At 41.3% G+C, this 26,801-nt stretch overlaps 1 gene segment (V, D, J or C); it reads left to right on the top strand.

Moving 5' to 3' along the window:
• The first annotated feature begins 2,761 nt into the window (after nucleotides 1-2,761).
• Nucleotides 2,762-24,005, top strand: LOC132807049 (T cell receptor alpha variable 19-like). The segment is given in 2 exon segments: nucleotides 2,762-2,900; nucleotides 23,644-24,005. Coding segments are annotated over 2 exon segments (501 nt in total).
• Nucleotides 24,006-26,801: the final 2,796 nt, after the last annotated feature.

Genomic DNA, 26,801 nt, shown 5'->3' with positions numbered 1-26,801 from the left:
AATCAGGACCTGACAATTGTGTTAATTGTCTAAAGCATAAGCAAAACATCGTTTTTGCTTGTCTTAAGGAATAAAAGAATGACGAGAGTAAGATTAGAGCCAGTCAAGGATAGTAGTGGGAAGTTTTTTTTCTGGAGTCAGAGGAGTTAGGGGAAGGACTAAATGAATATTTTTCAACAGTATTCACTCTAGAAAACGACAATGTTGTCGAGGAGAATACTGAGATACAGGCACCTAGACTAGGTGTGATTGAGGTTCACAAGGAGGAAATATTAGAAATCCTGCAGAGTGTGAAAACAGATAAGTCCCTTGGGCCGGATGGGATTTATCCTAGGATCTCTGGAAAGCCAGGGCGGAGATTTCTGAGCCTTTGGCATTGATCTTTAAATCGTCATTGTCTACAGGAATAATGCCAGAAGATTGGAGGATAGCAAATGTGGTTCCCCTGTTCAAGAAGGGGAGTAGAGACAATCCTGGTAATTATAGACCAGTGAGCCTCACTTCAGTTGTTGGTAAAGTGTTGGAAAAGGTTATAAAAGATAGATATAAGAGATCGAGAAAAGAATAATTTGATTGGGGTAGTCAGCACGGTTTTGTGAAGGGTAGGTCGTGCCTCACAAACCTTATTGAGTTCTTTGAGAAGGTGTCCAAACAGTTAGATGAGAGTAAACCGATTGGTGTGGTGTTTATGGATTTCAGCAAGGCGTTCGATAACATTCCCCACAGTAGGCTATTGTACAAAATGCAGAGGAATGGGATTGTGGGAGATATAACAGTTTGGATCAGGAATTGGCTTGCTGAAAGAAGACAGAGAGTGGTGGTTGATGGGAAATGTTTATCCTGGAGTCCAGTTACCAGTGGTGTACCGCAAGGGTCGATGTTGGGTCCACTGCTGTTCGTTATTTTTATAAATGACCTGGATGAGGGCGGAGAAGGGTGGGTTAGTAAATTTGCAGACAACACTAAGGTCGGTGGAGTTGTGGATAGTAAAGAAGGGAGAGACATAGATAAGCTGCAGAGCTGGGCTGAGAGGTGGCAAATGGAGTTTAATGGGGACAAGTGTGAGGTGATTTACTTTGGTCAGAGTAACCAGAATGCAAAGTACTGGGCTAATGGTAAGATTCTTGGTAGTGTCGATGAGCAGAGCGATCTCGGTGTCCAGGTACACAGATCCTTGAAAGTTGCCACCCAGGTTGACAGGGTTGTTAAGAAGGCATACAGTGTGTTAGCTTTTATTAATAAAGGAATCGAGTTCCGGAACCATGAGGTTATGCTACAGCTGTACAAAACTCTAGTGTGGCCGCACTTGGAGTATTGTGTACAGTTCTGCTCACGGCATTATAAGAAGGATGTGGAAGATTTGGAAAGGGTGCAGAGGAGATTTACTAGGATGTTGCCTGGTATGGAGGGAAGGTCTTACGAGGAAAGGCTGAGGACTTGAGGCGGTTTTACTTAGAGAGAAGAAGGTTGAGAGGTGACTTAAGAGAGACATATAAGATAATCAGACAGTTAGATAGGGTGTACAGGGAGAGCCTTTTTCCAAGAATGGCGATGGCGATCACAGGAATGGGGGTGCATCGCTTTAAATTGTGGGGTGATAGATATAGGACAGATGTCACAGGTATTTTCTGTACTCCAAGTTTAGTAAGGGTATGGAATGCTTTGCCTGCAACAGTAGTAGATTCGCCAACTGTAAGTGCATTTAAGTCGTCATTGGACAAGCATGTGGGCGTACATGGAATAGTGTAGGTTAGATGGGCTTTAGATTGGTATGACAGGGCGGCGCAACATCGAGGGCCGAAGGGCGTGTACAGTGCTGTATTGTTCTATGTTCCATTGTATCATATTAAGCAACACATAACGTTGGGAAATCATGAAAATAACCTTGATTTTCATATGATTAAAGGAAAGAGCACAACATTTGAATTCAGGTGCAGAATATATGTGTGGATGTTGAGGTTTCGTGTGGGGTGCGCTGAGTTCTTTGGAGCTGCTAATACTGCGAAAGACTTTAACTGAATTTGATCTACGTCAAGAGAGGCATGGATTATGAAAACATGTAAACTGTTGTGATCATTGTGAAGGACGTCATGAGCTGTTCATCTTGATTTTGTCAAAGTGAAAGACAACGCGAGTGATTCAAATAAGTAGATGTAACAGTGCTGAGACACGAATAAGGGAGAAGAAGGAAGGAAATAACGGAAGAATGGCGACTGTGAGGGAAGGAGGGAAGGAGATAAAGAGATGAATCTCAAATGATACAGCCTGGACCACTGAAAGTGCAAAATAGTCATCACAGGCGCAGATTACAGTTTAGTATCTCATTCTTAAAAATACATCTTCGGCTATTTTATTTTCCATCAGTCTTTAACAGAGGATATCAAGGATGTAAAATGGACTGCCCATATTTCCAGTACAGACGTTGGAACGCACAAACGTAATTTAATGTTGAGAGTGAGAGCGTGTGTTACACACGCAGCCACTCTGATTGACGGAGAACATGAAAAAGTTATTTGCACTCAGCGGGAGATATGGAGGGAGACAACAACACCTTCTTCAGTTCATCTCAGAACTTGTCCTGGGATATTGCATAAAGGAAGACGTTTTTGCAGGAACGTAGTATCTGCAGCATGTTCATCGTTTCTTGGAGAATAAACTGTGGGCCAGTGAAGTCCAAGCCGCTGACATATGCCTCACCAGTAACCCGTATATAGAGGAAGTGCCTGACATGGTGACCCATAGAAGGAGGAAGCTGAGCGAGATGGTGAAAAGCAGTATGACGGACCTCTTACGGTTGGCCATCTCCGAGTCTCCGTGGCTTGCTGTGTCCTGGAGCCTCCTTTGGCCACTGCTAGCCGCCAAGATGGATCTGACAGTCAAGGCATTGAACAGCAGAATAAGTAGGAATGGGAGAATAGGCGTCAAGATGTGATTCAGCCAGTCATAGGGCGTCCATGCAGATGAGTTATAATATGTGTCTGTAAGTCTCAGAACCAGGACTCCCCATCCACAATGCACAAGGGTTGGGTGAAGAAGTCAGAAGGCAGGCTTCTTGATGCAGCTCAAAGCACAAACCACTCCGATGACCAGTGATGCAGCTTTCTCGGTGCAGTAACTTGTCTTCAGACTCTGGTAGCAGGTGGCCAAGGGCAATGGTGAATGTCACAGTTACCCAGACTGAGCCATCTCGGCTGGCTTAGATTATCTTTGTGCTGACTGTGCAGGCAGTGGTCGTGGACAGGGCACTGTGTCGGAAGTAAATGTCACCAAGTGATGATCACAAGAAAATCGCTCACCACTATCCCCACCAACTAAAAGGCGGTGCACCCAGAGAATCTGCATGATCCTCGTAACAGAATGACAATCACCAGCAGGTTGGCTGGGGGGAAATTGCAAACTAATTTTGAACTGACTTGAGTAATCACTAGATATACTTTTAATCCTTAAAAAAATGACGTATCTGCAATAATTTTCTTCGGAATTATCATAGTATCTGTGCATAGAAACGTCGAACACAATGATGGTGCATTATTCCAGACAATCGCCAAAACAACCGTTGACCTTTCCAGCATCGTAATAGAATTTAATTTTTTGCAGTTAATCTGATTATTTATTATTCAGGCAATGTCACACATTACAATTCACAAATCAATAATCCAATAACCAATTGTTCTATAATTGCTCATATAACAGTTTGGATATCATGTTGCTGTGCACTGCAAACGCGTGCAGGTTAGTATAACTCAACACTTTACATATACACAGTGATCTAGGCTGTTCCCTTCAACGGTGATTATCAGAAAAAAAGATGATCTTGAAATTTAATATAATATACTTTGTTGCACTTAAAAACAAATACTTAGAATCTGTTACTTACCAGGGTCACCAGTAGTAGCAAGAACTGAATAATAAAGGGCATAGAACGAGACATTCGCTGGGCCATGCGTCACTTGTTATAAACTAATGGAAATCTCAAAACTCCTCGCTTGAGCTCCGTGACATTAACAAAACCTTCTCCAATTTAAACTATTTTAGAGTCGAGAGAGTGTCAAATACGTTTTGAACATTTACCTTCGTTTCAGGTCCGGTGAACGAGACTAATATCTCACCATTTCATGCCTGCGATGGAACATTGGATAATTGCACAATTGCACACAAGTAAAACGAGAACAGCAACCTCAAAATTCTGAAGCCCCTTCCACGTGTTTTGATTACTCTATCAAACAGAGTTCCTGTTTCAAAATGTGAGCTTGGGTCTTATGCCTAATTTGAAGAACATATCTGTCCTTCTGTGCATTTTCCCCAATTGTTTCTTATCTTTAGTTGTGAAATTAGTGAAAGATTTTCCTTCTCCGGTTTTGCTACCTCAATTTTCGACTTTAAATAAAGCTCTAAAGTTTGATACGACTGTTTCCCAATAATGGATGATATCTGAGGAGGAGTGCAGTACATGAAAATCCTTGGATGGTGAGAACAGAAAACTTATACTGAAGGTTGATAAATCCCTGGACCAAATGAGGTCCATTCTAGAGTTGGACAATAACTTGGGCTACTGTCATGTCTGACTTTCCCCTCCCCAGCCCAACATCGCACCATCACATCATCTGTCAATGTGATCAGTCCAGAATAAAAATCGCTCTCCCATCAATTGAGTGTGCAATTGAGTTAATGCCAAGTAGCTATTTGTCCAATTCGAAATTGCAAGAATGATGTGGTTGCCATGAATACATTCATATCAAGCACGGGCCAACCTTCAACCCGTAAATGTTGACCGACGGTGGCACCTTACCAGAGATGTCTTAGCCTTTACAATCTCATCCTTCAAATTTTCAGATGCTTCAGAGTCTAGCCACATCCTTTCCTGTAGCATCATACAACAGTCTGAAATCTCATGTTAACTTTGATGCTATGCCCTGTGCATTCCTCAATTGAATACAAAACACTGTGTTGGTTATAGATTAAATGACTGAAACCCAGATTGTTGGAATTGTCACCTGAGCAGCTCGGCTTCTGCTTTCTTCCTTCAGTCATTCCTTCGATCAAACCGATTGTCAATATCTCATATTCCTCGAAAGTAAATTGTTCTGCTGTTTGCTGGATGCAGCGTGATAACTTTAGTAGAGGTGAACCTGCACGTTCTAATAACTGAGAAACAATATCTTTTTGGCAAATTATTTAGAAGATAATGTCCGAAATATGCGAGAATTCACAGCAGAAAAGCAAGCTAACAAAAGCTCAAAACTGGTGCATCAGTACTGACATCTTTCATTTAAGTCCAAAGAACATGTTAGCAATGCTGTTGTCCTTTGGGAATTCTATACTTTATTACACCCTTCCACAGCACATATTGTCGATTCGTTTAATCACTGAAAGTAGGTTCATATTACACAGTATCTTCTAAGTACAACCACAAAATAATTCATGTTTAGATGCTGCAATGAAAGCCGTGCATAAAGGCATTTTACCACACTATGATAGCCAATTCACCCTGCAATGGACCAAATTGCATTTTACTGAATAGGGTTGAAACTCAATCTGTGACAATATTACAGTTTAATATTCATGCATTGTCATTCACCACAGTTAGTTCAGCGTCGCATAAGTCATTTTTCTCTCAGTTCACTGCATGCAAAATTGAAGAACACGGTGCCCCTCATCATAATGTAATTGGGAGTAATGCACGATGATTTAACACAAATGTTATTTCATGATGTATTAATCGGACTGGAAACCCGTTGAAGTGCCTGAAAATAAAAGAGTTGCAGGTTGGCAAAGTGCTACCGAATCCTGGAAGGGAAACAAACAGACTTCTGGAAATACACGATGCGGTAATCGTTTCTCTCGAAAATCAGTGACGTACTGGATGGCACCGATAGCAGCGAGAATTGAATAGAAAATGACAAAGAATGGGGCAATGACTGGTTCGTGCATCTTCCTTCAGAAACTGCAGGAGTCGTTGTCGCCATAAGGGTTTGCTCTGTGACACATTGAAATGGCCCCTCATTTATTCACTGTGGTAGCCGCAACAGGGACAATTAATGTAGAGTATGCGCCCTACTGACATTTCGCTGAACAAAGAGATTACCTAATTGCTTCATGCCTTCCAACACGGTGAATGATTATATTTTCCTTTGGGGACAGGATCACTCTAATTTCATTGGTTTGTGCAACTTCACGAAGTATGACGTCGAGTCTTTATATCTGAGGTTGAGAGAGAGGAGGGAAAGGTCTGTCAATAAATCCAAATAAGGGTGTTGAGATGATTTGAAAAAATAAAATCCAGAGGATTCAGGGCACTGCGGAGAACTACAAAACTCCCATCAAAATTGGATGACTTTATAATGATGAAATTCTCAGCAAGAACATGATCGCTACCTGCTACTTTTCAATATAAACTACATCGTTCCAGAGACACAGCTGAAACGGCACGGTGACCTAATAGTTGGCACTGCTGCCACACAGCATCCGGCACCACAGTTCGATTCCACCAAGGGCAACTATCAGTTTGGAGCTTGCACATCCTCCCGTGTTGGGTTGGTTTCCTCCCACAATCCAAAGACGTGCAGGTCATGCTACACTGGACGTAGTGTTAGGTGAATTAGGCGGAGGTAGTGGAATGGGTCTGGGCGTGTTACTCTTTGCACTCACAGTGTGGACTTGTTCGGCCGAACGGCCTGTTTCCATACTGTAGGGAATCTAATCTAATATGTTATCATTGGTCGTGCATGAACGTAAATGTTAAAAGAGCAGTCCATCCTCGAGTCAGCTGTGCTATTTGGTATGATGGTGGCTTACCTTCTTAATAAGACTCGAGAAATCCGATGTCACCCAGTAAAAAGGAGCTAACTTGATGAGAACTGCATCCATAAACATTCATTCATGTGTAATAGACACTCAGTGACAGAGGTGTATTCTGCAGCTGCAGTTGGATCACTCTTCTCCAGAAAAACATGGAAACGGAAGGTGACTGAACAGGGATGTTTTAAATGATGCCCTTGTTCTATGAAACGAATTCGAAAAACCATTTTTATCCGCGACTCTGACAAATTTCACTAGAAGAACAAATTGAGAAGTTAAGGCAAATGCATTCTTGCAAAGGCACTTTGAAAAGAATACCTACGCTCATACAAGCAGTCGATGGAACAGGCAAGTAAAAGAAAACTGTTAATATATCATTCGTTGTGAAGTGGAGAGAGGTTCATGTGAAGCACATATATTTGCAGGGTCAAATTAGGTAAATGTCCTGCGCCTGCTCTGCAGATTGTTTCTAACATAAAGTTCAGAGAAAGCTAGGCCCGGACAAGATGGGAGAGAATCAAACAATTGACTTGAGGGAATTGGATGGTCACATACGCTGAAGAGGAATTTCCCACTGAGGAACAGTAAAACCGCAGCTGAACCTACACAAACTGAAACCAACCAACAACTCAGAGACTTCGGAACAAACTCCCACGATGACACAAACCACAAAGCTAACAAAGTATTTGTAGAAATAAAAAATAAATTGACTGTGAACATTCAAAATAGTTTGAAATCGATAGTATCGAGCTTCCTCATGGCCAAGAATAGACAAAAAAGGACCGATAGAACATTACCTAATTTGTTGATATGTCAAAATTTCTGATCTCTGACAGTGTTCAATTTAAATGAATTTATACTTTTGGTTAAATGTTCCTGTGAGCAGTTCCTGATAGAACTCAAGTGAGCCTCTCTCAGAAACATGCTTTGAGGAAATGAAACGTGCCACTGATGTCTGAATGTACATTTAGAATTATGTTTCTTCAGGAAAGATTATAAAATGAAAACTAAAACCACGCACTCACACAACACAGAGGAATGCTACCCGATATGCATGCAATCCCCACCCATGAAGCTGGGACCCAGTTAGTCCTCAAGCTTTTGATTTTTCTCAATAATCCAACGTGCATTTCTCGTTCAAATAATAATTCAATTAGAAGACATGAGTTAATGATGAATTTGCTCATGTCATTCACCTCTTGTTAAAATGTCACATGCCATCTCCTTAACTGATTGATTTTCTATTAACAGTTTGCAAAGAAGAAACAAGTTGTGTTCGACCTGCTTTACATAAAGCTAGAATTCTTTCCCTGAATATGCTGTTTCCTTCATAAACAGTCAATTGCCAAACAAGAAATACTATTTAATCTGGCAGATTCTGGATAAAAACAATCCCGCTCAAACCCAGCCAAATCCCGAGCTCAGAGTCCAGCTCCTCACGCCTCTGCCAACATGATGTTGTCCAGCTGTCTCTACGCTCTGTGACGCTGATTGTCTGTAACCTGACCATGTTCAGTATCTCGTACAGGTTTCTCGGTGCTCTGTGTTACTGAGTCTATTACAGTATAATCTACCATGAGAAGCCTTTTTTTGAAAGCTTTCTTTGTGCTGTGTATCATGATGACTGCAATCACCCCATGTTCAGGTATTTTAGAGCTGTCTCCGTGATCTGTGACACTGTCTGTAATTCCCAGCATGTTCAGGGTTTTTGTGCAGCTCTCTCCGTACTGTGTACCACTGTGCGGGCTGAGCGCCACTTAGTGCACAGTAATACACAGCGGAGTCACTTGGTTGTGTTTGCGAGATCATTAACCAAGCGATTTTCGTCGCAGCATCAATAGAAGCAGAAATTCTCCCGCCTGCAGCATTTTCTTTATTCTGCTCTCCTGAGGTGTATCTTTGAAGCATGTATTTCGGAGCTTGTCCTGGGGACTGACAGTACCAGTAAACTGTGTATTGACAGAACCCTGTGTATTCACAGCTTAATGTAACGGTGTCACCAGCAGAAGTTTGTTGGTTTGGACTCCGGGACACGAGGGAACCAAAAGCTGTGGGATGACATTCAACGCTTATTCAGCCTCAGTTGAAAAGATAAATTGCAAAGCACAGGAATGATTCTGTTCATTTTGTTGACATTAGATTTGAATCTGTTCTGTTCTATCGGAATATGTAGAAATGAGGTGCTAAGGTGACATTTTCTTTTACATATCTTCTTGTGATGTGCAATACGTTGCCAGAACGGGTGCTGGACACTGATTTAACAATAAAGTTCAAATGGGGAATCTACAGCAGCTGAATCAGGCAGACAATGAAGGGCTATGCGGAGAATGCAAGTACAGTAGGAACAATTACAAACGATTCTGAACAAGGCAGCATTCACATACTCGGTTGACAGACAAATCCGAGTGATTATCTTGGAAGCTGGAGGGCATATGTTTAAGGTGATAGGAGAATGATTTAAAAGGGAGCATTTTGCAGAGAGCGTGGTGCGTATATGAAATTAACTGCCAAGTGCAGTGATAAGTACTTCTAGACAAGTACAGTGAAATCAGGTAAAAATCATTTGGAAACGTATGACAGGCAGGAAATGTTTAAATAGATACAGGCCAAACACAGGCAAATGGAAAGCTTTGGGAAATCTGATCTATTGCATGACACCATGACTCTATAATAAATTTTCCAAAATTAACCACCCAGATGTAACCAAACGATGTTGTGATACTATGCACAGCAGGATCCAAAATAAACGACGGGTTTGATCAGCTCAATCATTGTCTGCACGTTTCCTCTGTTCATGAGAGCATGCACGACTTTTGATCAAGCTTTTCCCCAATCAGGTCACTTTCTTCTCTGACTTTCCTTTGCGCCTTTTTGTTTTCTTGCAATCATGGCAACTTGCACCAATACCTCAGCTCTCTGTTGAGTACTGTCTGTCCTGTTTGTTACACACTGGGAACTATCTTTCAGATCTCCCTCAACTTCAGTGACTTTGATTGAATTATTGTATTCTGGGTGGACGTCTTTTCAGTTTTACAGTAAAAATGAAGGCAAGGGTCATTCAGCCAAACTGATTTATGGCTGTGCATTTATGCCAAAGTTCACGTCTGCCCGAAATCTAATTTACATTGCCCATTCAACACACTGTGTGGATGTATTCCATTCTCCTCCCTGTGATTTCAAAACGTTCGATAAATGACTCAATGCAATGTGCTCCAACTACTCTTGTTCCACGTTTTGCACATTTCTTCACCTTCATTACTTTATTTGTTCTGCTAATGGCCGATTACTCTCATTTTAGTCTCATCCATCCCAGTTTCGAGGCCATCGTATTTAAGACTTCCGTGAAGTGTCTTCATGCTTCGTTGTTTTTCCCCAATAAAACAGAACCAGTGAAAACAGTTAACGTTTGGGTCTCCACTGCTTTCTGAGACGCAGAATGCCACTAATTCAAGGCAATTGTTTGTCTGAAAAACATTTTGCTCTTCATAGTCCAAACTGCTGTCCCTTAATCGCAAGTTGTGACCGTTGGATAGACTTTCCTGTTTGGAGAAAATTCCATCTAATGACCACACCTTAAAATTCTATTTGCTCAAATTAGAACACTTCTGCTTCTTTTAAACGATAAGTAATGGAGCTGAGGCTTCAGAATAGCTTCACAGGAGACAATAACGCTATCCTAAGGGAATGTCTGATGAAGCTTAGGTTTACTAGTTCGAATACCAATTGAGTAATTCTCAATTAAGGAGAACAAATTTCTAACTATCATTTCAAGCTAGAACCCATTCCAGCCCTTCCCTCTACATCACTCACTCAACAGCCTGATGAGGAGTTGTAATTTGATTGATGCCCCAGAAATTGTCAAATATTCCTTTCGATGAATTGTTACTTGCTGTCTCGAATGAGCATTCTTCAGTTTGAACGGGTTCCAATAAGCGCCTTCATTACAACAAGTCGATTTCTCAAACTACCTACATTAAATAAACCAGAATTCTTTACAGTTTCACGTTTCATTCGGAGGCTAGTAAAATGGAAATATGATTGGTCAGATGAATGCATATATGAAAGGAATTGGAAAGAAATAGCAAGTCGATCATTCCTGACTTCCATTCCTCAAATAGGATAATTCATCTTGACATGCAGCCAGACCTCTTCTACCTGAGGTTCGCTGAGTAGTGTTTCTGATTTTCTCGTGGGTGAAATGTTGTTGTTGAACTTTTGGAATTCGGAATTAAATCTCTGCCTGGTAAAAATTTCTTTCTTACAGACCTAAGCAACAGACAGAGCTCCCTCAGTCGCAGGTAACTCGTAGAGTCGATTCCAGACAGTCGGCACTCCTTCATTTAAGCACTGTTCGCCATGTTGGTGGTATCCCTCTACTGACCCGCTGGGCCATTGATACCACAGGTACAATGAAACCGCTGACTCAGGGCCAGGGGTCATTCATTTTTTTCGCCTGAGGAAACAAAGACCTGACACACATATTCTGCTGACACGCAGCAACTCCGACATTGGAGCAGAAGCGATTTCTTTCTAAGATATTTGTTTACTTTCTTTACGTTTAAACTAACAAAAATAAATCGATCGTTCAGCAACATAATGAATAGCAAGATGGAATGCAGAGTCACTTACCAGCTGTGACAGTCACCACTGTTCCGGGTCCATCTACATGGTCATAACGTCACAGTAATACTCCTCTCAGTCTCCTCTGTACAAGAACCAATGGTATCTCAAAGCATCAAAAAAATTATCAGCACCCTGCTTGAACAAACTAATTATTCACGAGATTTAGATAAATAGACCATGTATTTTGTGTCCAAGTTCCCTTTGGCTCAAGTTAATCTCTTGTTCTTCTCTCAAATGGCGCAGGAATACATGAGGTTGATTTTCACTTCATATCAGCGAAGAATAAACGAGTAAAGAAATTAATACTTGCAGCAGATAGTAAATCTATCAAACTGTATTACAGCGAAGTGAACTTCAAGCTGACAATTAACTACTGGGGACGCAGACTTTATAATTTAATTGTAAAGAGGTATATGATCTGGCTCCTTTCACTGTGTCTTGCTCCCAATTTGCACAGTGCTATAAGTCTGTGTAAAACCTCCAAGGACTAGTTTGGAGTTGGGCATGACATCTGTACTGCAATCCCGCTTCCAGTTGTTAGAGTTCTCACGTCAGTTTCCTTTAATTGTGATCAGTCATTCCTAACTTCGATTCACCCACACAAACCTTGAAAATAGACTTCACCATCAGAGCGCACTTGGTATCAGTGAAACACACTTTTTAAAAACAATAATCCAGTCTAATTGCAAATTGGTTGACTTGCAGCTGAGTGGCGGAAATGCGGGATTTTCTGTGCAGATTGGCTCAATTTTCAATTTGTTTCTGTCATAATCTCCAGAGAGAGTTTTTGAGCGACGGGAAGCCGAGGCCTGTCACTGTGTGTGTAGTACCGGTACCGAGCTTTACAGTAATAGGTGGCGGTGTCTTCAACTCTGACATCCCGAATTTCCAACGAAAATGACTTTTGTGCTTTATCTGTGGACATAACGAATCTCCCGCCACTGGAGATCCGCTCCCATTCCGTCGCTGTCCGCGTTTGTCTAAAGAAATGTCCACTCTCAAAATAATAACTATAACTACTTTTAAAAACACAGTTGATGGTGAGAGACTGACACTCCTTCTTATTAACCGCTACTGGGTTCTGTGTCACTGATTGACAGAAATAACCTGGAAATTAAACAGAGAGAAATGAGCGGACATTAGAACTGACCGACACAACGCGGGAAAACTGCAGACCATCCCCGTAATGTGGACGAAATCGGCAGCAGTGTGTTTTAAATTTCATGCAATGTTTGTTTCTGTGTTCGATACTCACAGGGTAAACTAACACACAGGATCAAACCATGGAGGGTGCCCATCATTGCCGTGTTTGGAGCCGATAGTTTGATGATGGGAAGACCGATTATTCTGGGATTTTCTTTCCTGACCTGTACTGAAGCATTTCAGATGAAGTGGGTTGTTTTGCAGTGTCCACGAGATGATTAATGAGCTCCGTGGAATCAAGGTCTCTGGGCGTGCACTGTTTGAATAAGTAGGTTTGGAGGAGGGAACGTACAGTTTTATGTCACTTCACAAGCTCTGTGAGCTAGATATGTCGCCACCTCCCACACTCGCGCAATGGACAAAGGGAGGGGTTTGGGTTGAAGGTGAGGATATTTTCTGTCAGCCATCGTGCAATCCTTCTTGGCCCCGCAGTAATGAGCCGGGTACCCGTCCATGTTTATTTAGTCATATGTGTTGAGCAAAGAATGTGGAGGTATGCTGCTGGAAGGAATCAAAAATAGCTTTCCCCACTACACTGCCCCCAGCATCAGTTTTTTTTAACTCCCTGCCTCACCCCCACCTCATGTTAATTCAATAGTGATGGTGATTATTTAACGTTGAGCAACTCTGTGGGACCCTAGTCAAACGTCTGATCAGGAAACCTGAACCTATAAGCAGGAGGCTTCACTCAGTCATGCAGCTGAGATCAGGATGACAAAAAAATGAGATCGACCAGTCAGAATGTTGTAGTGAACGCACAGAACTTTCTCAGACATTTAAACAAACCGATTCTACAACAGTCCTTTCTGACTGCTGTCATAATTTAACCCGAGAAAGGTTTTCCATGTTTTAATAAGATTATCGCCCATTCTTCTATCGTGTAGAGGATTCAGCTGGAGTTTACTGTAGGGACAATCCGACCAGTCCAACAATTAGTCTGAATAAGTATCATTGCTCTCCCTCTCTGGACGAGGGTTTAGCGTTGGTTGCGGATTCTGAATGTGTTTCATCTATGACTTTACCAAAGGCTAACGAGGTGTGATCTCTTATGAGTGTTCCCATTTGTGTTCTTTTCAGATTTTAATGTTACTGCACTTTGTTTATTTCCCCTTTAACCTCTGCTAAAACCTCTTCTGGGTGAAACACTGAGATTCAGACTTTTGAAAAGTTTGTTGAAGTGAATCCCTATCCATTGCACAGGTAGATTCAGTTGGCGCTCACTTTACACGTTAATAAACAAGAAGATTGTAAGACATTTACTAAAAGAGCAAGTGCATGAGGAAGTCAGCAGCGCTGGTAGCATTCACAGAGACAGAAATAGTTAATACTCCGATTCCAAAGATTCACCTTTGAAACATGTTCTGCAAATGCAGCCAGATGTGCTGAATTTCTCCAACACTTGAATGTCATTAGTTCAGATTTCCAGTATCCGCATATTTTGGGCTGTGGGCCCACGTACATTGAAGGTAAAAACAATGACTGCAGATGCTGGAAACCAGATTCTGGATTAGTGGTGCTGGAAGAGCACAGCAGTTCAGGCAGCATCCAAGGAGCAGCGAAAGCGGTTTCCTGACGAAGGGCTTTTGCCTGAAACGTCGATTTCGCTGCACTTTGGATGCTGCCTGAACTGCTGTGCTCTTCCAGCACCGCTAATCCAGAACCACGTACATAGAACACCAATTCCGGACACACTTCATTGCCGATATTGAATATCCTACAGTTGAGCTGTCTGGACCATGAAATCTAGAATTTTCTCCCAAAATATTTGCAAACCTTTTTCTTTATTTTCATCCTTGAAAACACTCACTACAACTGATCGCTTTGGTCAAGTATTCGGTCATGTGATTTAATATGACGTAAAATACCTGTGAAACTCCGAGAATCTTTGCTACGTGAAAGCTCTCGCCATCAAGTTGCATTTGAGTGAGAATTGATCGCTGTTTGAATGAAAGAGGCTGTACTAATATAAGTCCAAAGGGACAGGTTGTTTCAAAAGAGCTGGAATTAAGTGATTGTATTCTCTGAATCAGGCAACTGTACTCTGTCAGAGTTATGATGACAGAGCTAAGAGACTGTAGTTTCATTTTCCTACCCTGCTGTCAAGATCGTGTGACAACACCTTTGTTGAAGAATGAGGTGAGGCAGTATAAACTGGGAGAGTAACATGGACTGAGGAGTCATCGAAGGCATCCGTTCTTTGCTGTAACTAGACTGTAGTTTTGTCCGAATATCATTGGTTTTATTTTGCACCCGACAAACATGACCGAGTTGTGAAGGTGTTGTGTCTCACAGAGACGATGCAGATGTTCTCAAGAAGAGCCACTGAACCTGATGCATTGACTCTGGGCCGAAGGTCTTCTTTCCGTACTGGAAAGAACTCGTTGATGTGATTGGTCATCTATATCTCCAGTATTGGATGTTACGCAAGTGTGTGTGTTGAAGTGAGATGTGTGAGGCCTGCTGCTCTGGTCCTTCTGATTGATGGAGGTGAATGGTTTGGGAGATTCTATCAACATTCTGGTGCTATTGTCGGAAAGAAATAACCCGATTATTCTTCTCCTGCCTCTCCTATTTCTCTCTTTCTATAGAGGCCAGAGTATTCCTTCACAGTTCGTGATTCAATGGCAATACGATAGGTGTTCTTGGTCACGTTTTCCTAGTAATGTCCCCAGAAATGATCAGGTTCTTTCATCACAATTTCAAAACTTGTCGTCGTCATTTTGAATGTCCTCACTCTGATGCTTTTCTATTTAAAATCAATTCACAGGCAATGACGAGGGAATGTAAATTGACAGATGGATAGAAGATTGAGCCAACCATCCTTGCAGAACTGGGAGAAGACGTCTAATTTATCATTATTTGAACATTTGTCGGTTTTGGAAGATGTGAGGAAAAAGCCCCGTTCACAGTGAAGAGAACTTGTCTTGCTTGTGTGGACGAAACTTAACTGAAATGTCTGATGCAGCAGAACGGACAATAAAGGATGTTCTATTTCAAATTGGATTCCGAAAGCAGAGAAATGATGTAGTATATAACAAGGGATTCATTTGCCGTTCTGTGCAGAAAGTACTTTGGTGGTATCAAATTGAGCCAACTCTATTGACCTGCCAGATGTGTGGAAGAGATTCCTTCACTCATTCCATCCTGCTGAAACATCAGCAAGTCCACACGAGGGAGAAACTGATTATATAACATTCAGTGCAATCTAAATTCCAACATTCTTCCACGTCTCTTCAGTTCTGGAAAACTGTCTTTCTCAATTAGAAACGTTTCTTTTCCACAGATACTACCAGGCACGCCGAGTTTCTGCAGCAATTTCGTTTTTATTTCAGGTATCCAGGACGGGAATGTTTTGTGTTTATTTGCCTAGGTGATACTAGAACAGGTGACAAATATGTTGGTCCCGGAGGAATTCGCTCAGGGGTGTATTTAAGGAGGAAAGGGATGCATTGAGGGGGAGCACTTTAAGGAGGTAATTCCAGAACTTCTGTCATGTGCAACTGAAAAGAATGGCCCCCAGTCATGAAGCACTTCACGTCAAGAATACATAACAGACCTGAATGAGATGAGTGCAGATATTTTAGAAGGTTGTACTTCTGCAGAGATTAAATCTACATGATTTGTAAAAATCATGGAGCTAAACAAAAATGCGAATCTTAAAATACGGTGGCTTCCAATCCCAGAACGCTTACAGTTTCAAGAAGACATGTGTGCATTGTAGGAATATATATAAAAAAGCTAAAACAAATGGAATTATTTTCAGGATCACTGATATTGAAGACATTTATTGACATTGTGTGTGACCTTCTAAATTCTTGTTATATATCTTTTGAGTTTCTCCTCCAACACCCTGAAAGGCAGTGAATTGAACCTTCGCAAGTCATTTGGGTAATGTATTATTCCTCATGTCCCCCTAAAACTCCATCCAACTACCATTAAAATTTACCACCAGGTCATCGATGTCCCCAATAAAAATAAATCAAATCACAGCAGATAAGTGGAAAGCTCTTTCCTGGTGACACGCCTCCAGCCACAATATTAGGAACCGTTGTCTGCACGAGTGGAAACTGCGTGGTCGGTCTGACACCTTGGATGTCTCTGTGGCCACCTTCTCAATGACCAATCTAAAATAGACCTTCTTCAAAGTATTTAGATTAGATTAGATTCCCTACAGTATAGAAACAGACCTTTCAGCCCAACAAGTCCACACCGGCCCCCCAAAGAGTAACCGACTCTGACCCATTCCCATACATTTACCCCTAACACACCGAACACTATGGGCAATTTAGCATGGCCAATTCACCTGATCTGCACATCTTTGAATTGCAAAATGTTTGATTCATTGCATACGCCAAGACATACAACAATGTATTATAAGATATGAATGAGATCTCATTTGTGAATTTGTTGCTGTATGACCAGATTGAACGACAATGAATCCTTTCCCACATTCAGGGCATAAGAACGGTGTTGTTCTAGTGTGAAGTCACTGATGCATTAGCAGTTCAGATGAATTAGTTAATTCATCCCACTCAAGACAGGAGTGTGGTCTATTCACAAGGCGAATCATTAGTGTGCCAAACGTTTGGATGAAGTGATAAATATTTTCCCACACTCATGGCGGGAGAGTGGTGTCGTGTGGTGTGAACTTGCTCATGTACAGCGAATTGAGATGATCAATTGAATCTAGTTCTATAGTGAGATAAGAAGAGCTGCCTCTCGTCATTATGAACACGTTGATGAAGATTCATGTCACTCGAACTTTTGAAGAAATTCTCGCATTTTGGATATTTAAAAGGTCTCTTTTCTCCTCAGTGGGAAACCGCTGATGTGTCAGCATATGTGAACACCCAGTGTATCCCTTTCCATACTTCAAACAAATGAACGGCCTCTACTCAGTGTGACTGCTTCAATACATTTCCAACTCGGACGGGTATTTGAACCCCTTTTCACAGTCTCTGGCGCTGGTGGTATTGAATCTGTCCAGTTTGGATGATCTTTTAAAGACTTCTCCACACTCAATGCATTTTCGTTAAATTGCACATTTATTGGTTACATGCCTATTGAAGAACCTTTGCTGCACAGCCAAGTTAGCTTTGCCATCTTTTGAAACTTTCGTTCTGCTTCTGACATTTATTTATTCACTTATCCCAGAACAGTCAAAACTTACCCTGGTTAGCATTGAACTATCAACCTCATGTTTGTCAGCAAGTGTCTTTTCCTTGGGAATCTCAATTTCTTTCTCTATTTTGTCATCAAAACAGTTTTGGCTTTGTGACCACTGTCTCCATCACTGATGGGGACATACCCTTAATCTTGTCAGAACTATTTCTGATTGAAAGTAATGCAATGTTCACCCATCATTTTGATTGCAATTTATCTGGCTCCAATCCATTCATACCCATTGAAATTGGCTCTCCACCCAGTGGCTCTTATTCTTAGTTGCAGCCTTGGCCGACAGACAGAATAAATGAACATTTGTGTTCCAACTTCAAAACAAATGATGTTCAGACATGATGAATTTCAGATTCTGTGTCGTATCTTGATGTGACAGATGAGCTCAGCTTCTCGGCTATCAATTCCCTGCTTCAAATGTACTTCAGAAAAAAAAACGTAATTAAAGCCTTGAATATCCGTTCAGAATAGAAATGCAGAAGTGACAGATATTTCTCTTGAGTAAATGTGTAATACTGCAAGTGCTGGAGATCTGAAAGGAAGGAGTAACATAGCTGTCACAGCAGCATGTGTAGAGAGTAAGTTAGGATTGGCATTTTAAGTTCAGCCACTCTTTTGCATTGTTGAACTCGCTGCTTTTCCCTCCAAAGATTCTACTTGACTTGAGTTTCTTTGCATTTCCAGTCTTCCTTCCCAATTCCTCTTGATTTAAATTCCCCGTGGGTAAATCCCCTGCAAAAAAGATTTTATCCCTGTCCATTTTGCAAATATATTCATGGCTTTCCTCTGTGAACTCAGGAGTAGCGTGCACGCACGCTATTGGCTATTGCGCTCCACCAAAAAATATGTCAACGATTAGTCGGGGTTTGTCGCTGAGACACGTGGCAGAATATCTTCAGGTTAGTTCACTGTCAGTGTAGGAGCATGAGTGTCTTTTTCGAGGTTTGAGGTCTGCACTCGGTGTTAATTAAAGCTCAACGCTCTCGCAACCACCCCCAATGACTCTCCCACATTCTGCTTTCTTTCACATTTGACAGAGACCAAGTAACCTTATTGTGCATGCGCCCTTCACAATACTTACGGCTCATGATCTCGTCGGTATTGCATTGCTCATGATCCTATTGCTACAGTCTGGACATGGACAGGAGATATTGTGAGATAAAAGCGTATGTTTTTAAATTTGATTCCACGTAAGTTTCAGGGCATTTGCAGAGATTGTGTTTATTAACGCATTTTCCTTACCCAGCAAAATCTCCGCTTGCAGTCTGGTCTCTGATACGTTTTGTGAAATAATAAAAGCGTAATACAAAAGGTGTATGGATGGTGTATGAAAGTAATTAGCTGCCAGAGGAAGTTTTGGAGGCGGGTACAATTATGACGTTGAAAAGTCAGTTGGATGGGTACATGAATAGGAAGGGTTTAGACTGATACCGATCAAATGCCAGCAAATGGAGCACAATCAATATATGACATCTGCTTAGCATGATCATGTCAAGCCAAAAGGTCCGTTACTGTGCTGTGTAACTCTATGTATGATTTTAAGAAGTTGATTTTAAATTTAATGCCCATTTTAAGACAATTTTCAAGTCAAATATGTCTTAATTTATATCAGTCGACGTTCAACATAATCTCCTTTCATGTATAATGTGTTGCGATGGCTGTGATAGAGAAAATTGAAAGTCAGGTTGGCTGCTGCTTTTCAAAACTCTGATTAGATCATGTAGGGAGCACTGGGTATTGGTCTGGCATGGCACATTAGATAGGATCTGTATTTACATCGAAAGTTCCAGAGTAATTTGAAAATTGAAGTCGGTCACCTCACTGTTAACTTCATGTCCACATTTATTCATCTGAAGCAATTATTATTACATACTTATCCTGTGACTATACTAGATATCTCATTAGTGGGCGCTTCTTATCCTGTCGCTTGGATATCATTGTCATTGAAGACACTTGCCTTTTGCTTTTGCAATGCAATTATTAATTGGCCAAGACGTTCATTCCTCTGTTCTGTGAATGCCTTTGCTTCTTCTATTCCTTTCTGCTCTCTCGTCCATTTCAAGTTTATTTGGAATAATGAAAAAGACAGAATAAAATGCAGAGTGACGGTGGTATTTTGTGGCAATGGTACAGACTGGCTGAGCAAACCACTCTCTTTTCCTAGTGTCATGAATCATTTATTTCACATCAAGAGTAAAGATGTGTATTTATGTCTTGGAATTGTAGTGAAATTGTTGTTTGATTCATTACAAATTTCATTTAAAATTACAAAGTCTCACAATCCTTTGTGCGAACCAATGTTTCTCACTTCATTCCTAAATTACTGACACATTTTCTGGAGAATGTGAGCTCAGTTATCAACACTCCTACTCTCAGGGAATGCCTTTCATGAACTCTACTTTCAAACAGTCTCCGAATTTTGAAGTTTTCAAGGTTGTACACAGGAAATTCGAGAGATGGATTGTCAGAGAGACCAAGACAGTGAGTACATGCGTCCATGTATTTGTGCTTTTGCTTCTCTATCTGTATGTTCCGTATCTCTGTTCCTGACTATCTATGTGTGTTTGTAAGTACGTGTGTTTGCATTTAGTGTGCAGTCATGTGTGTTTCTACGTTTGTGTATGTCTCTATATCTGTACCTGTGTGCAATGGACTGTTTGTTGTTTCGGAGGTTTGTTCAAAAAAAGAGTCATTAACTTTTTCTTTTTTCTGTCTCTCTTGCTGTTAAAGTGATGAAATGTTACTGCTCGCCTTGAGGTTTGTCTCGATACGTGTGTGTGTGTGTGTGTGTGTGTGTGTGCGCGCGCGCGCATGTGAAAGAGAGATAATCTCTGCCTGCAATGGGAAAGTCCTTGACCTGGAGGGACGTTTGAATGAATGACTTCCAAACTGATGAATAAGAGGCTCAGAATGTCTCTCTCTCTCTCGTCTCTCTCTCTCTCTCTCTCTCTCTAAATCTACACGACTGTCAGTCCGTCTTCTGTTTAATCTGATACAGTGACACCCTCTACTGGCTTCCCCATGCCACTGTTTTGTGTTTGACATGTTTCTGTTTCTTCCAGTGTTTCATTATTAGAATCATGTGACAGTTCGATGTTGGTCGTATGAGTGCTGCAGTTACTTGCCTGACAGCAAGAGGTTACTGGAACAAAACTGGTTCTTGTATTTTCTACAGCGCCCCATTGGTTTAACGGTGAAAGCATTCAAGACATTTCAAAAGGCCTGAAATACGTTCTTTATTTTTCATTCCCTAAACTGGCAGCATCAATTCACTGCAAGAATATATTCATAAATACTAAAGCTTTGCTTGAATATGTACGATCGAATTGTGAACCATTTCAATTCTGCGTCTCTGAGAGGAGCAATATATTGCAGAGAGCGTGAGTTCTGTTTTTAATGGTTCCACCTGGAACGAGCGGTTCACGTGATCAAACTCAGAGGAAAAGCAATATCCCAGAAATCTCCAGAATTTGTCACTGGTAAAGGCAGCATTTTTCCCTTCCTTAATTGCCCCTTGAATTTTGTGCATTGCAAAATATATTCGGAGGTCAGTTAAGCATCAACCATTTTGTCAGGTCTGGAGACAAACGCGCACCAGGGAACTCTGGCAAAACACTTCCTCTAAATGATATCAAAGGTCTTTTTTTTTAAAACATACCAATTGATTACCGTTTCATTCCGCCATTATCGTGAGAAAGTATTGAAGGAGAATGGCAAGAAAGTGCAAAACAATGAGCATGTGACACAGCATGTAAATAACAGTTTAAATCATAATTCAATGAAACGTGAAGGAATTATGATTGCCCATCCTTTGACATCAATGGTTATGCAATCCAATCATCTCGAGAACATGCCTTGAAAATTCTTCATCTGTTATTGCCCTTCCAGAATTTCTTCATTTTAAGGCATTGCAAATTTCATACCGATTCACCAGAGGATGCTATACTGACACTCACTGTTATCATCTACGTCTTTGACTAATTATGGATTCTTTGAGTCACCGTCACCACTTGCCATCCCCCTTACTTTTGTGTCATCTGTAAACTTGTCAGTTGTACATTCACTTTAGTTAGTATTTAGATGGTGTGTTAGTTTGTATCTCTGGTCTTTCTATTCTCATTCAAATGAGGAAGTTTGTACCGCGACATTTTTTTAAATGGATCAGTTGTCCTTGTATGGGTGCTCGTGGTCATGGTGATATTTACATCTAATACTGCCTGACAATATGACGGCGAGCAAGCGTTTGGACACACTGCATCTGACATAGAAACATAAGTAACATTTTCGACGATTAAAGGTAAAGTTGAATGAAACCAGCTTTTGACAATATATAATCTCTACAGTGTGAAAGCAGGCCATGCAGCCTATGGAAACCAAACCCACCAATGGAAACGCATGCACCCTATCCTGTCCCATTCCATTAACCAAGCATTTCCCACGGCTAATCCACATAGCTTGCACATCATTGAACTGTGTGCAAATACCCGGAGTACAGCAAGAACGTGTACTCTCCAAAAATTGTTCACCCGAAATTGGAATAAAAGTTGTGACCCCAGTGCAGTGCGACAGGCTTGCTAACAACTGAATAACCATTGCAACCAATGATGTTTGCCACCAAATGCCAAGAAAACAGCATTTGATTCTGCTATTACATTCTCTGAAGCTTTATCAATTATTTATTTATCTAGTTATTTTATTCCAAATCTCTCTGACCCACTGGTCTTCCGTATCAGTTGCAGGGAACTCTCGTCGTCAGAGAGCAACTGGGGAACAACAGTACTGATAGTAAAACAACATGAACTATTTTACTTTTCCAGCGATGCCTGCAGAAATAATGACCGTTTTGGGACAACATTTGGTTTAAACTCTCGTCCTTCGCAGTGTTGTCAGGTGAATAAATTGACTTTGTTGTTCAAACAAATAACAAAGAACTGCAGTTACTAGATATCTGAAAGCAAAGTGAAATTACCTGGAGAAACTCAGCCAATCTGATAGTATCCGTGATGAAAAAAAAACAAAATCAACGTTTCAGTGACGTATCAATAACCGTTTTCCAGAACCTTGTTCATAGTTATGGCATGAATTGAGGATCCCACGAGCTTAAAAGTGGTCCAATTGAAGAATAAAACAGCTCCAAGTTCCCTGGCTGTCACCTGATGTCTTTGCCAGTAATGAACCAATGAGCAGAGATCCGGAAATTACTCAATTGTTCCCAACTCTTCACGAAAACCATTTTAATTTCATGTTCAACGTGATTTCTCAGCAAACATGGCGTCTCGAACTCTCTATTCATTGCTCACTGCTGCAGCTCTTCTAACCGGTAAGTCCACAACTTGTGGGACATTATGCGTTAGTTGTTTGCCAGAATACACATTGATTCGCGCTGTTCCAGCATCACAGAGACAGGAACACATTTTCCACAGATGAAAATGATCTGGGTCTAAACGTGTCCCAACTCAGCAAAGATTGGAAGAAATTAGCGACTGTACTTGGAGAATGACAGTGGAGGAGTTAGGCTGGGAATCCACACAGGACTGAAGCGACTGAAATGACTGGACAAAGGCCGGCCTTTTAAACTAACCGACTGTTTCCAGGTGTCCCCTTGGAAGGGGAATGGGAAATCACCTCGTTAAACGCGTGGCCTGTATTTCTTTATAAAAAAACTTTTTATTTCATATGTCAAAATCTTGTTGGTCCCAGTCGCTTAGTTGTACGAGTTGGATACTTTTCCAGCTTCCCTGCCTCTTCTTTCTCTGTTTACTGATCAAGGTGAACGGGCTGCGTCTGGGCAATACGAATCATGAATCAACTTTTAAAATTTACTCTCACACCTGGTCCTTACAGGGCGCTGTTATGCAGATTTTGTCTCACAAAAACCCGCCGCAATCGCAGTGAGTGAGAGGGATGAGGTCCTGTTATTCTGTAATTACACTGCCTCAACAAACAGTGATCCTTACCTGTTCTGGTACCGGCAGCATTCCAGCGGCTCCATGGAATATCTCCTCAAGAGAAACCAATATATCAGCACCACAGACAGACTTCCAGGAGACCGGTTTTCCTCGAAGTTGGATCATGTGAACCGCACTATCCAGCTGAATTTGTTGAAAGCAGAACTTTCAGACTCTGCAGTGTATTACTGCGCACTGAGCCCCACAGAGACTCGGAACCGGGCTGACCCCGGGCAAAAACTGTCAGAGAGCAATTGAACATGATAGCACGTCAAGGAAACAGTGAGATCATGGGCGGGTCTGAAGTGGTACCCGCATTCAGACTGATATCACATACCTCAAGTTCGAAAATAAAACTTTAATGATTAATAATCTACTATTAAAATGAACTAATACATTTATTTCAATATATTGCATATAAATAATTTGTCTTGTGTGTTTTGAGATGTCCCCATCTATTTCACTGTTCCAGTCACGTTGTAGTGCAGAAAATGCAGGAAAAAACAGAATTCTCCAGCGACATAGGGAATTGCAGAACTTGTTTGAGAGACAATAATCTGTCACGTATTTGTAATAATCAAACACTTGTGCAACGAGAACAGCGTCAACCACATTGCTGGTTATTCAGTATTGCCCTGTTATGTCTGTATTTGCAACTGCAGAATGGCGAACGATAGGTTCAGTGATCCAGTATTACGCAAACTTGGTTCACATATGAATGAGAAAGGGGGTTCTAATTTATATCTTAATAATAATAACCAATCAAAAACATATTGTGATCACTGACGCGTGACTCTGAGCCGTCCAGTCACATGAAGCTTCTGCTGTCAGTCTGGATGGAACTGAGCATTTTTCATTCTTCATGGAAGGTTTCCTTCTTTGCCAGCGGGTCACTTCTAGAAATTTAATTTCTATAAAGTCCGATGGGTTCCTTTTCATGCTCTGGCGACAAGTGAGAATTACATGAACCCAGTTTGAAACTGAGTCAAGAAAGAGACTTTCCGGATTCTGGAATAAGGACGCGCGTGGGACTTGGCACCCCTCCGGAGTTAATACATTCTGCACAGACAGGGTAACTCTTCCATTTTAGAAGAGATGAAACCGGTTCATGAAAAACATAAGCAGTCATGCAAGTTCATAGTAACCAGTTGCACAGATAGCTTATAGGAGCGCTCAGTCTTTGTCTCACTGCACCAGCGTGCGGTGATGGAAAACAGTGTCTGACAACTCAGCAACACCAACAGCAATAATGTCGTAACTTCTTGTTGATTGAGTCAAAACATTGAAGTGACAGTTAGAATCAGTAATAGAAGAATGCAGCACAGAAATAGACTCACGGTTCTTTCATGTCTATACGATAGAATGATGAAAATGTTTCTTGTAACTGAACCTTGGCTGAAATGCACTACAGGCACAATGTCCACTTTGTGCATTAAACTTTCTTCGTAGAAGTTATTTGGAATGCTGAACAGTTATGACGATCATCAGAAAGCAATTACGCAGAAAATGCATGTCCATACAGTGAATGACTCCTGTAGTGAAAGCAGAACATATTGTCAAAAGGTTTACAAGGATGTGCGAGGGTTGGAGAGTTTGAGCTGTTGTGAGAGGCTGAATAATCTGGAGCTGTTTCGACTGGAGCTTTGGAGGCTGAGGTGTTGCCTTACAGAGGTGTATAAAATCGTTAAGGTCACGGACAGGGCCATTGAATAAGATTCGATAGTGGGGTGCTGGAAAAGCGCAGCAGGTCAGGCATCATCTGAGGAGCAGGAGAATGGGCGTTTTGGGCACAAGCCCTTAATAAAGAGTTAGATTGTCTCATTCCTGACAAAGAGCTAGTGCCAAAAATGTCGATTCTCCCACTCCTCGGACGCTGCATGACTTCTGTGCTTTTCCAGCACCACACTCTCGAGTCTGATCTCCAGCATCTGCTGGTATGCTGGTATGGGTCCAGAGTAATGTCTACCCTGCACCAGGTAACAACGGGATCTGGTGACACAGATTTTTTTTTTCCAAAAATCAAAAATTATTTCATGGTCTTCAATAGGCCCCTTAACACTAGGTTTCCTTTTACTGTATTGAAATTTCACCAACTGCCATGTTGGAATTCGGACCTAGGTCCAGAATATTCCCTGGGCTTCTGGATTAATAATCCAGTGGTAATACCATTGGGCAATCGCTTCCTTCATCGTTCATTGTATGCCTAATTGTACATCAAACACTTGTTTCCAACTCGAATGTAGTTTGCCAATTTGTAGTTCTATTTGCATTCATAGATCGGATTGACACTCAACCGTCTAAGAATGCATGTGTGGGCTCCCTTGAATGAATGACAGAAGTGTCCAGACCTCCCAGTACTGGTCCAATTCCTTGTACTTTGCTTACCACTACATGTGGATGTTATCAGCTCGTCGGTGAACAGTCTTGCGCCCAAACCTATTTATCTCTGCTGCAGGAGAGACATCACTGCACACACAGAGGAAACAAAAATCTTTCAGGATTCTGTCAGAAGGATGGCAACAGCACGCAGCTCCACAGTCGGGGAGGCGATGGTCTCGTAGCGTTATCACTAACTGTCAATCGAAAGTGCCAGATCATGTTTTGATCACATGAATTCAAATCCAGCCATTTCAGACGGTGGAATTTGAAAGAAGTAAATATCTGGGATTAAGAGTCTCACGATTACTGTGAATCGATTGCCTGGGAAATGAAACAAAAATATGGTTAAATAATGTTTTTCAGGCAGGTAACTGCCATTCTTACCTAGTCTGGCCTACGTGTGACTCCAGACTAACAGTAATGTAGTTCTGTTGCTTTTAACTCTCCTAAAGTACACCCATGTCGTCATCACAACTCCCCGCTTAAGAGAAAAAAAACTATCATAATGAAAAGATGGCATTTTTTTAACTTTCTAAACGCATTACCTAACATACAGGTAACTTGAATATAAGTTCACCTTAACTTCTTTCCTTATATCTGCATATATATAAAACATTGATTCGACGTTTCGGGCATAAGCCGTTCTTGAGGAATCAGTAACCTGAAGAAGGGCTT

This window comes from Hemiscyllium ocellatum (assembly GCF_020745735.1).
Source record: "Hemiscyllium ocellatum isolate sHemOce1 chromosome 27 unlocalized genomic scaffold, sHemOce1.pat.X.cur. SUPER_27_unloc_1, whole genome shotgun sequence".
NCBI classification, from domain to species: Eukaryota; Metazoa; Chordata; class Chondrichthyes; order Orectolobiformes; family Hemiscylliidae; genus Hemiscyllium; species Hemiscyllium ocellatum.
The sequence above is the reverse complement of the archived record's forward strand: the minus strand, read 5'-3'. Positions and strand labels throughout refer to the sequence as shown.